This window comes from Delphinapterus leucas, chromosome 5 (assembly GCF_059928025.1).
Source record: "Delphinapterus leucas isolate spDelLeu-1000000601 "Yukka" chromosome 5, BTC_Dleu_Yukka2, whole genome shotgun sequence".
NCBI classification, from domain to species: Eukaryota; Metazoa; Chordata; class Mammalia; order Artiodactyla; family Monodontidae; genus Delphinapterus; species Delphinapterus leucas.
This window is the reverse complement of record NC_143133.1, coordinates 111,070,710-111,084,041: the sequence shown is the minus strand read 5'-3', so window position 1 is coordinate 111,084,041 and position 13,332 is coordinate 111,070,710. Positions and strand designations below refer to the sequence as shown.

General features: G+C 33.4%; 1 protein-coding gene across 1 annotated transcript in view; it reads right to left on the bottom strand.

The window, feature by feature from the left end:
- The window catches only part of TTC29 (tetratricopeptide repeat domain 29), a 171,848-nt gene extending 158,884 nt beyond the window's left edge, over nucleotides 1-12,964 (bottom strand). Inside the window, exons 1-2 of the mRNA XM_030764032.2 lie at nucleotides 12,867-12,964; nucleotides 10,799-10,882 (exon numbers count right to left, since the gene is read on the bottom strand). Of these exons, the coding sequence (XP_030619892.1) occupies nucleotides 10,799-10,882; nucleotides 12,867-12,958 (176 nt within the window). The 5' untranslated portion in view covers nucleotides 12,959-12,964. The remainder of the gene's footprint in view (nucleotides 1-10,798; nucleotides 10,883-12,866) is intronic.
- Nucleotides 12,965-13,332: the final 368 nt, after the last annotated feature.

Genomic DNA, 13,332 nt, shown 5'->3' with positions numbered 1-13,332 from the left:
GGGTGGCTATACTAATGTCAGACAAAATAGACTTGAAATTTAAAAAGGGCTATAAGAGACAAAGGAGGCAGTAATATATTAATAACAGATCCAACACAGGAAGAAGATACAACTGTCATAAACATTCATGCACTTAATAAGAGACCATCAAAATATATAAAGCAAAAATTGACATAATTGAGGGGAGAAATAGACAGTTATACAATAATAGCTGGAGATTTCAATACCTGACTCTCAATAATTGATAGAACAACCAAACAGAAGATAAGTAAGAAAACAGAGGACTTGAACATACAATAAACCAACTAGATGTAACGGATATATGCAGAACACTCTACCCAACAATGACAGAATACACAGTCTTCTCAAGGGCACACAGGACATTTTCCAGGATTGACCATATATTAGGCCAAAAATTAAGTCTTGAGAGATATCACACAAAGTACCTTCTCTGACAACTAGAGTAGTCATTAAGGGAGGGAAAACTGGAGAATTCACAAATTGTGGAAATTAAATAACACACTCTTAAACAACCAATGGATCAAAGAAGAAATCACAAGGGAAATTAGAAAATACTTAGAGATTAATAAAAATGAAAACACAACATGGCAAAACTTATGGAATTCAGTGAAAGCAGTGCTAAAGGGGAAATTTAAAGCTATAAATTTATAAAAAAGAAAGATCTTTTAAAAAACATTTAAAAACAAAAAGATCTCAAATCAACATTCTAACCTTACAATTTAATTAATTAGGAAAAGAACAAACTAAACCCAAAGCTTTCAGAAGAAAAAAAATAATAAAGATTAGGGCAGAGATAAATGAAACAGAGGATAGAAAAAGAACTCAATGAAAACAAAAGTTGGTTCTTTGAAAAGATCAACAAAATTGAGAAACCTTTAGCTAGATCAACTAAGAAAAAAACAGAGAAGACTCAAAGTACTACAATCAGAAATGAAAGTAGGCTTTGCTGTACAGCAGAAACTAACACAACATTGTAAAGCAACTATACTCCAATAAAAAGGAAGAAATGAAAAAGGAAGAAATGAAAGTACTACCAATTTTAGAGATAAAAAGGATTATTAGAGAGTACTGTGAACAACTCTGTGTAAAAAATTGGATAACCTAGATGAAATGGACAAATTCCTAGAAACGAAACCTACCAAGACTGAATCATGAAGAAATAATAAGCCTGAACTGACCTATAACTTGTAAGGATAATGAGTCAGTAATAAAAAATCTCCCAACAAAGAAAAGCCCTGGATGATGGCCTCACTGATTCATTCTACCAAAAATGTAACGGACTAACACAAATTCTTCTCAAACATTTCAAAAAACTGAATGGGAGAGAACACTTCCTATTTTGTTCTATTAGGCCAGCATTGCCCTGATACCAAAGTCAGAAAAAAATACTTCAAGAAAAGAGAACTACAGACAAATATCTCTTATGAACATTAATTCAACAAAATACTAGTGAAGTGAATTCAGCAGCATATTAAAAGGATTATACATCATGGCCAATTGGAATGCAAGGATGGTTCAACATACTAATACTTATCAATGTAATACATCATATTAAAAAAATGAAGAAAAAATTACCATATGATCATCTCAATGCAGAAAAAGTATTTGACAAAATTAAATACCCTTTCATGATAAAATACTCAACAAATTAGGAATAGAAGGAAACTGCCTCAACATAACAAAACTCATATATGAAAAACTCACAGTGAGCATCATACACAATAGTGAGACTGAAAGCTTTCCTCTACGATTAGAAACAAGGCAAGAAGGCCCAGTTTCATCACTTCTATTCAACACAGTACTTAGAGCAATTAGGCAAGAAAAAGAAATAAAAGGCATTCAAACTGGAAAGGAAGAAGTAAAATTATCTCTGTTTCTAGCTGTTGTGATTTTTATATGTCGAAAACTCGAAAGATTCCACAAAAAGCTATTAGAACTAATAAACAAATTCAGCAAAGTAATAACAAATTCTGGATACAAGATCAACATTCAAAATTCAGTAGTATATATATACACTAAGAATAAATAATCTGAAAAGGAAATTAAGAAAACAATTCCACTTACAATAACAAAAATAATAAAATAAAATACTCAGGAATTAACTTTACCAAGGAGGTAAAAGACCTGTGCAATGAAAACTATAAAACATTGCTGAAAGAAATTAAAGAAGACATAAATAAATAAAAAGACATCTTATGTTCATGGATTAGAATATTTAATATTGTTATGATGTCAATACTACCTAAAGCAATTTACAGATTCAATGCAATCCCTATCAAAATACCACTGACAATTTTTTTAGAAGTAGAAAAATTCATTCTAAAATTCATATGTAATGTCAAGGAACCTGAATAACCAAAATAATCTTGAAAAAGAAAAAAGGTGGACTCACACTTCCTGATTTCAAAACTTACTACACAGTTACAGTAATCAGCATGGTACTGGCATAAAGACAAACATGTAGACCAAAGGAATAGGATAGAGAGCTCAGAAATAAATCTTCACATATATGGTCAAACAATTTTTGACAAGGGTATTAAGACTATTCAAAAGGGAAAGGACAGTTTTTTTCAACAAATGATGATGGGAAAACTAGATATCCACATGCAAAAGAATGAAGTTGGATGCTTACCTAACACTATAGACATAAATTAACTCAAAATGGATCAAAGACCTAAACACAGTAGCTAAAAGCATAAAACTCTTAGAAGAAATCATAGGGCAAAAGCTTTACAACATTGGATTTGGCAATGATTTCTTGGATATGACAGCAAAAGTACAGGCAACACAAGAAAAAATAGACAAATTAGACTTCATGAAATTAAAAAAATTTTGTCATCAAAGGATACTATCGACAGAGTGAAAGGCAATCAATGGAATAGGAGAAAATAATTGCAAATCACATATCTGATAAGGAATTAATATCCAGAATATAGAAGTATTCCTAAAACTTAATAATAAAAAACAACTCAGTTCAAAAACAGAAAGGACTTGAATAAACAGTTCTCCAAAGAAGAGATCCAAAGGACCAATAAGCACATGAAAAGATGCTCAACATTACTAATCACTGGAGAAATGTAAATCAAGATCTCAGTGAGATACCCCTCACACTCATTATGATGGCTACTAGCATGAAAGCAGAAAACGATAAACGTTGGTGAAGATGTGAAGCAACTGTAACCCGTGTGCATTGTTGGTGAGAATGAAAAATGGTACAGCCATTGTGGTGGCAGAATGGTGTTCTCAAAAAATTTTAAATACAGTTATCAAATTATTCAGTAATTCCACTCCTGGGTATATACTCAAATGAATTGAGAACAGGGTCTTAAAGAGATATTTATACACCCGTGTTCACAGGAAACATTATTCACAATAGGTAAAACACTGAAGCAGCCCAAGTGTCCATTGACAAACGAATGGATAAGCAAAATATAAACACACCATGAAATATTATTCAGCCTTAAAAAGGAAGGAAATTGTTACAAATGCTACAACATGGAAGAAACTTGAGGATACTGCAAGCCCTAGGAAAGCAAAAGAGTACTTGTGAGCCCATAATCTAATTTTGCTTTAAGTACTGAGATGACACTGTTTACTACAATATCTCCATTTTCCAACATGGAAAACAGAATAGGGTATGGATATGAGTTAGGGGGATGATTTTTATAGAATTGCAGCAATATCAACATTTTGAGGATTATGTTTTAACCATAACAGAGAATGGGAAAGAGTCAAATTAGTTTGATATTCCCATGCAAGCTTTTCTTAATATGGACAGAACACAATATCAGAAACAAGGCTCAACTTAGTAAAATCATCTTGCCCCATGAATTATGCATGATGAGGCTTGGTCATTGTTCACCCCGCTTTTAATTCCAACTGATTCAACCTCTGTAGTACCTGGGTGCTTATGCCTTTTTATCACTTTGTTCTTCATTACTAAATTTCCCAAATGATTTCTAAATAGAGTGCCATTATGCACTTCCAGGTTTATGAGCTATTGTAGGAAAAGTCACATTCTCTGGCTATATTCTACACATTTCTAAAGCAGTAGGTTTATACTTAAAGCAATCTTATGGTAGTAACAATAAGTTTAAGCAATTTATAGACCTTTGAAAAAACTGTTTGCAATAGCTCAGTGGGCTCTTCAAATTACATTGTTTAGTACAGCATAAAAAATTTCTGAAAAGTTTACTATAAGTTGAAATTAAAAAAAAATTCCCCTCATTAGTTAGCATTACTGTTTGAAATGTATCTCACTAAAAACTCTGTCTTCTAAACATGATGAATATGATACCTAGCACAAAGTAAATATGTAACTATACATATTTAAAGAAAAATGATAAATTAATATTACTACCTATATCAAGACAAAGTTAATGCAAAATATTTAGGATATTTACATTATAACTTTTAAAAGCCAAAGAAAAATGATCAATGACAGTTAACGATAATAGCTGAAGTGAGAATTGTCTACATGTGTTTCATATAGAGAATCTCTTTTAACTTCCACTAGAATGTCCTATTATTTTTATGGTCTCCAAATAGTTGTGGAAATCAAAGATTAGCAAAGTCATGTAACCTGTAAAAAATTACAGAAGTATTAAGTAGCAAAGTCAAATTTCCAGCTGAGGAAGAAATCATCTCCCCTAACAGCCAGAGCTGCAATGTCATGATTCCTATGCTTTTCCCTTACAAAGATTTTTTTTTAGGTCTATTTAGAGCTGATAAGTTTAAACACCATATGTGAAAATAGTATTTTAAAGAAAACTTTTTTTTAACATCTTTATTGGAGTATAATTGCTTTACAATGTTTAGTTTCTGCTGTATAACAAAGTGAATCAGCTATATGTTTACCTATATCCCCATATCCCTTCCCTCTTGCATCTCCCTTCCACCCTCCCTATCCTACCCCTCTAGGTGGTCACAAAGCACCGAGCTGATCTTCCTGTGCTATGCAGCTGTTAAAGCAAACGTTTAAAGAACATAAAGACATAAATGCCTAAGAAATTGGCATTTCTGTGTTCCGTTGACATTTGAAATCTTTCCTCCTTTCGTATTTATTTAGACTTGGCTTTGGTGTAAATTTGAGATCCTTTTTCCACTTATTAAACAATTTTTAAAAGTGCCTTTCAACTGCATTTTTTTTAATTCCCAAATTGTAAACTTTATTGATATCAATATTCTTTTTAAAAACTTTATTGTCAAAAATTCCTTTCTTTCCTTGTTTCACATCTTAGAGATCTGCTGTGGAAGACAGTATCAGAATGTAAATAAGTAAATAATAAAAATAAAAAGGAGTGGCATCTCTCCTGTGTTCCCATGTGTATTCTCTGCTGTTGCTTTTTTTTATACATTCAGGAGAAAGTAAGGAATAGCTGTCTCTCCACTTCAGAACACCAAAATCCTGTCTCTTTTTCTTGAATAAGGAAGAAGATCTTAAAACCCAATTTGCTACTTAGAAGGAAAGAGGGTCATCTTCCTTTCCTTCTCTCTCCTGCCTATTCCTGTTAGTCAAGTAACCATTTATTCAGCAATTGGCATCTTCAGAAAGTTTAACTGGCAAACCTCTGCATGGAATTTAATTTATTACGTTAAAAGAGACGCAAAATGTTAAGATAAAACTAGATGATATCACAAAATTATTCAAAAGTAAACAAGATGAATGAAGCAGAGGAAGAGCTCACCTAAAGGGGCCTAAATTCCCATAATGTTATCATGAAATAGTATATCCTGAATAAACATCTTCACCTTGTTACAGATACTTTGAGTGCCTGACCATGCTGCAAATCCAAATGCTAAATTTGCTCATAACAAGTATATCTGTAGTTTGTAAAAGCACCTTTGGAAGACAATTTTGGAATATTTTCAAGATGAAAACCTAAGATGGGCAAAATGCTAATTTACTTTAACTGAGTAAGTATAATACAGTTCAAAGGCAGGAGAGAGAGGCTGTGCTGCCCAAGTGACGTTCAGTAAACACCAGTTGGTGATGCTGAAAGATATTCTGAAAGAAAGCAATATCTTGGAGATGTACACAATTTTGAGCTAAATCTATTCTTCTGTATAATAGAACTTGATATCTGAAGCAGAAAATAATATTGAGCAGATTAACATTCTCTGTCCCTTGATAATTTTGCTTATTAGTATCCTCATATACACAGCTAAAGCTGTAAAAACTGCCCCCCAGAAAATTTTATTTGAATCTATAAATACACTTTTATTACTTAGCTACTCAAAGCAATTATGATATGATAATAAGTGATACTTTAAGTATCACTTAAATAATGCATTCTGATAATATAGTACAGAATAAAAAAGCACAAAGTACAGAACTACAACATGCCCTTCTTTAGTTGGTAAAGATCAGTTAAATACTATCAATGGACTATTCAACGGCTTATCTAAGAAAGTCAAATTGCCAGTGTCAACTATGTTGTACTTTAGTACAATACGTTTGAAAAAAATATACCTATTAGGCACAGCAATAATCTGGTCACTTAAAAAGTAATAAAGTATAGTAGAATTCCTTCTGTAAATGTGGACGATAAAAAACTCAGAAGCCCCTTGCCTTTGACCCATTTTACCCCATTCCAAAGTAAAATGATCCCCCATCAATTGGGTTTGACCATTCCAGTAACAACTACTTTAGCTTGTCTTGTTCAATTACTCACTTAAATTTTATACTCTTACTTGTAAACACATAACATTTTTGAGGAATTAAACTTCCTCAATACCACAGTTAAACTAGCTACCTACAACACTGAACTAAAAAATGTTGTAATCAAAAAATATTCACAGCAGGATACCTATTTCATGGTGTTAGTAATCCGACATTTATTCTTCACTAATTTATTCATTTAACAGCAAGTTATTGAGCTCCGCCCGAGTGCCAGGCCCTGTTTAAGTACTGGGGGCACAGTGGCGTACACACAGACACGTTCCTGTCCTGTGGGGCATCCATTCCACTAGGGATGACACAGCTGACGTACAAACTCCCAACAGAAGATGAGGACCAGCTGACTGCAGAAATACACCCAAGTGATTTGACTGGGAATAAGTGTGAGTGGGGTGAGGGCTCCTTGATTATGGGGTCAGGGAATAGCAGACTGAGGTCACATTCAAGGTGACACCTGCAAGACAAGAAGTGTCAGCAGTAAGGCCACACTGAAAGGAGTGAATGGTAGAGAGAATTGGGGATAAGGCCAGAGAGGTCAGCAAAGCCCAAATCACACACAGCTTTAGGTCATGATGAAGAGTTTAGAGTTTATCATAAGACCAATGGGAAGCTCTTGGAGGGTTTTAAACAGGTGAGTGTCCCCATGATCTAATTTTTAAAAGGTCATTCTGGTGGCTGAATTGTGGTGGAATTCAAGGGGATTTTAGAAGAGCAAGTAGGAGACTCTTGTAGTGATCTTGGCAAGAGATGATGGTGACTATGCAATGAAGAGAATAGATGAACACAGGATAAGTTTTGGAGTTATATCTGATAGTACATACTGATGCATTAGATGGGGGAGTGGTGGTGAAGGGAAGGTGAAACTCAAGGCTGCCTTGGTACCATTTACTGAACTGAGGGAAGACCGGGGGAGGGATATTAGGAGGGGGGAGTGTGAGGGGCAGCAGAGGTAAAGCAAGAGTCCAGTGGGGGGCCATGTTAGCCTTGGAATGTGTATTAAAAATTCAAGTAAATATGTCAAGGAGACAGTTAGATATAAAAATTTGAAGCTTAATGGAGAGGTCAGGGCTGGATTTATAAATGTGATAGCCATCAGGTATTGCTTGTATTTAAAGCTATAGGACTAGATCCAGGTAGAGAGTGTAGCTGGAGTAGAGGGTCAAAGACCCACCCCTAGAACAATCCACCATTGAGAGTTTGAAAACAGAAAAGCAGCCAGCAAAGGAGACTGAAGGCAGCATAGTTGAAGAGTTTGGAGGAAAACCATAGAACTTGGCATCCTGGAAGCCACAAGCACAGAATGTTCAAGGAGAGAGTATTCATCTCTATCAAATAATGTGAAGACATCAAGCAAGATGAGGACAGAAACATGACCATTAGATGTGATAAAAATGGAGGACATCAGTCACAGTAAACAGATTTCAGTGAGTTCTGGGCCTGGAAACCTATTTAGAGTCAATTGAGCTAAGAATGGGATGTGGAAAGATGGAGACAATGCTTCTGGTTACTGCGAAGGGTACAGAAAAATGGGGTAGAAACTGGAGGAGGATAAGAAGTCAAGGGAGATACTAGGGTAGATACGAATGTTAGTGAGATTGCTTCAATGGAAAAGGAGATACTGATGATATAGCAAGAAAACACATTTAACTGGTGGAGAAAGTCTTGGAACAAGTAAGAGGGGATGGTATCCAGAGCACAAGTAGAGACATCATCCTTAGACAAGAACAGGAACTCTCCACCCATTGCAATAGGTGGGACACAGAGTGTGAGTTTACATATTAGTAGGTTGGTATGTTTTGGAGTAGATGATGAAGTGTTATTCTGGGACTAGACAAAGAACACATCCATATTACAGGATATCAAAGCTAGTGTACATGAATTATTTAAGTATATATTTCTGTTATCATCTTAGGGAAGAATAAGGCAGTTTAGAGAAGAATTTGAGAATATATCTTAGATACTGCTTTTGCCTGATTGGAAATTTGATTCACCAATTTCTCCCCTTTATATTCTTGTATACTGAGGATCTGTGATGCACCAGTTTGATCATTTTGTAATGCTAACAGATATGGAGTCAAACTCAAAATCTGTCTTCTTTGGCAAGTTTTATCCAACATCTTAATTTTCTCTGATTTTTTCCAGACCTCTAGGCTGCACCTCACAGTATAATTATGCAACTCATTCATTGCACGTTTATTTCCTGCTTGTATTATTTCAAATAGAGACAAGGATAAGACCAAGTACTTTATACTAAAATAACATTGTTTTCCCCTCTGTGAAAAACCTAGTGTTAGATATAAAGTAGGCACTTAATAAATGTTTGCTGACCAATTTATCTTTTAGAGTTCAATGGCTGATAAAAAGTTTTACACAGAAATTCTTTGGAATATGCATAATTCCTCATGGCACCTGCTGGGTGCTGCTGAGAGATGCTGAAATCAATTTTCTCCTTTGCATGCTATTCAATTTGTTTGGGGCAAGGTCTACAAGGTATATCAATCAGGAGCATAATAGTGAGCCAAGTACAAGTTACCTTCCTACTAAGGTTTGCACCCACTATCTTTGAGCTTTGATATAAAAAGGTATTCAAGTGTAGGAAGCTTTAAGGAGAATTCAACAGTAAGGGTTGAGAATTACCCAGGGCTACTTGTGTTCTGTAGCATAATATGGATTTGAAATCAATTTGGTAATATCCTTAGTGAAAAAAAAATATTTGTAACAGAACACTCATTAACATAGCCTATTTTGCATCGTCTTATAATAATGTTTTCTTCAGTGCAGACTGAAAGCAGATATTAAGTATATAGATGTCTAATTTGTTAAAATATGTGAAGCATAAGTTTAATTCCAAATTTAATTCCTAATTCTTAAGCCAATTATAGCTATTTAGGTATCATTATATTTAAATCAGAAAGCAAATATCACTCATATATATTTTTCTTTTAAGAAGGAATTGTATCATCAGACAACACTGACCTTTAATTTTGTCCAATAGGCTACCATGGAAAGCTAATGAATTAGCAATTAGAATAGCAGTTAAAAACCAAAGGTCCCAGATATTACACTTGGCAGTCAATACAACTCCAAGGAAGACAGTGATTATAGCTACTATAAATTTTGTCACTCTATAAAATAAACCAGCTACTGATAGAATGAACTATTCCATTTTTCCATGCTATATGCATACTGACAATTATCTAATGAAATATATCAAGAGACTTAGAATTTTAGACTATGTGAAAACCTATACCAAAACCATCAATAGGAACACCCTGTCAGTGGAATCCCATAGCACTAGGCAACATTAATAGAGACAATCTTTTAAAAGCATTTATTGTATAAAATATTTTTGAATAGTTGAATAGTTGAATCATTTAATGAATTCTGTAAGATGCATGTGCATATATAAGATTTCTATTTGTCAATACTTACATATAAAAATCTGATAACAGAGTCACCAAGTCTATAGGTAAGAACTATTAAACCTGTTTAGCTATTATTCTAGGTTTCTATTTATTTCTCACTAACCTACTTGGATTTTTATACTGTTTTTACTCAGATCATAAATTAGGTTCTGACTAGCCGTAAAATGGCAAAGTTTACTTTGTTCATTAAAAAAATAAATCCAGACAATTTAGAATTATTTTTAAATTAACCAATAAACTATGATCCATTAATTCTTTTTGTGGGTTCTTGGCAGGAGAGAGAATATACATTAGTAAGGGATTTTTTTTTAAATCACCAGGAAAAAAAGATATATGACTCCTTCTCTTAAAGTTTTTTTTTCTCCCCCATGGAGGCAATATACCTTAAAATGGAAGTTATTAAGCAATTAATAACACAGAATTAACTAAAATATTGCAAATATGATAGTATAATATCTTGGTAAATATGAGAATTTTGAAAGTCATAAAATTAAAGACTGATATGTGTAAGATCAATAGACATGATTTATCACTATTTAATATGAGCTTTAATTTTTAAATGCTATGTTCCAATAAAAAAGTGGACTGCACAGGAAAATTGAAATTTCAATAAAGAATCAAGACAAAATAAACAAACTTTATATTAAAGTACATTTAAGAGGTATATACTTACGCAGCAACCTCTTCTTTTGACAATCCTTTGAAATTCACCTCCAGATAATGATCTATGTTGTCTTTTTCTTTGATCAATTGAGACCTAAATGAAATGGAAAGAAATAATAAAGCACTGCCTTAAATCGAGTTGAAAAGCTACCAAACATATAAAATGCCACCAGAAGAACAGAAATATTCTGGGGACAACGTTCTGTAAAAGCTATAGAGTTAGGTTGTTCATTGATAATTTCAAAATTTTAATTTTCTTGAATGGTAAGAGGCAGAGAAGAATACTAACCTCAGTGTGTAAACAGATAAAACACCAACACATTAAAATACTCGCATTCTTAAGTAAATAGGGTTTTCTCCTCAAAGCACTATAAGATCTTCCATTTTACTCATGTTCTCTCACAATATTACTTTCCAGCTACAGAAGTCAGATTCTGTTTGGCACAGGATCTTGAACTAATAATACTTATTTGATACAAATGTGTTAAAATTATTGGTTGCAAACATTACAGAATTTTGCTCTGACATGCTGTTTGAGTGGTTTTTAAAATCACACATAAAACTCAAATTATTATTAAAACTTCAAGGTGAAAGTGATTTTAAGAAGACTTTAATGAGAAATATATTACACATGTAGTATGTTCAATCTTCATACACCTGGCACCTTTAAAAATAAGCAGACTATGAACATCTTATGACAATAGGAGTATGGGATACACAGATACCTTTTTATTCAGAAGCTAATGGAGAATGTTGATACAAAGCTTTGCCTTAAATGGTTATGATAAAAATGTTTTTCTTCAATAAAATGAATACAAAAAAATTTTCTTTAAAATCTCTCTTATTCTAGGGATGTGAGACTGGGCTATGTTTTTGCTCGTGTTGAAAAGAAAATGTAATCTCAATTATTACAAAAGACAGGAAGAAGAAGCTAGCTATTTCAGATTTTGTAAATACATCACATTATTCAAAAGGAAAATGGAAAATAAGAATGTATATACTGGAATTATGCATCTATTGAAAATTTTCTGTTTTTCACATTATTTGAAAATAAAATTACAATTTTCTACACTTCTATTTTACTATTTCTACAGTTTTCAATTCTATTACCAAAGAACTTTGATGGTAGTTTAGCTGAATGTATTTATTTTGGTCCAGGGGCTTTGGTCTTTGCCAGAAATACCAAAAATGAGGTATGGTCCTTCTCAGAACAAAGTAGTCTCATAATACTTTGATCATTATGCCTTGTAGGAATTGAAAGGTAAGCATAAAAAAAATCAAACCTATATATAGGTTTTAATTTTCTTGAATGGAAAGAGGCAGGGAAGAATACTAACCTCAGTGTGTAAACAAATAAAACACCAACACATTAAAATACTCTGCATTCTTAAGTAAATGGGTTTTTCTCCACATCCACCTATCCTATATATAGGTTTATATTGATAAATAATATGTGCATTACTAAAAATCAATAAAACTGTAAGTGGAAATTTCTAAATAACACGATCTTAGTTAATATTCATAATTATGATAAAATACATCAAGTTCCTGCCCTGCAGTTTTTCGGCTGCATTTGAAAACTCCATAAGCTCAGCAGACATTCACAGGCAGTGGTGGTTCGATGATGCATTTTCAAGCCCCAGGATCATTTCAGGAGCTAAATCGTGCCTGCCAGTTTACCCCGGTAGTAAGACTGTGTCATCCTTCCTCCAAAACAGAAATCAGTGCTTGGGACCTTGTGGTTTAGATGCCATACACCTTTCATGCCTAAAGCTTCTGCTTTCAATTCTCCACACGTATTTTAAAAAGGAAATGTATTTCCAAAGCTTTACAGGAAGTACAATATAATGGTAATAGAAAATAAAATGATCAAATGAGTGCTAGCCTGCTAAATAAATATATTCTTAATCTTTGAATGATGTTCATCAATCCTTCTGAAACAGCAAATTTGAATATTCTGAATATAACAGTATACTTTTGTTTTCAAACAATTTTGTTTTCTGAGATATGCTATTTACATTTTTTACTGCAAGAAATTCATTCTGTAGGAATAAAAAATGAAAGCCAGGGTCACGTACCTTGGAATTGTTCTGGGGGAACATGGCAGCTTCTGTCTGGCTAAGGCCGTAAGCTTTGGGTGTGTCATGCACAGTGGGGGCAGGGTGGTCATTTTGGACTACCAAAAAAAAAAAAACCAGAAATGGTATTTTAAAGAATAAATCATTCAAAGAATCTTTTAAGACATTATTAGAGATCCACAGTCAGTTGTCTGAGCTGAGAATGCCTCTGTGTGTAGATCTATAGCTCTGTTATTCAGTCATGAAGCTCAGAGAGTGAATTCTGCAGGTTGCTTCTCTCATTATTTTCTTCTACTATCTGCCTTTTGGCCAATTTATTACTTGTCTGCACCTCCATCACAAAGTGGAAAAGGAGAAAATTTGATAAATGCATTGAAGATTCAGACAATTAGGAGCTTTGTTATGGGTTTTGTTAGTGGAGCTGGTTGCAATTAAAAAGCGAAGATTTTTAGGACAGCTATAGATT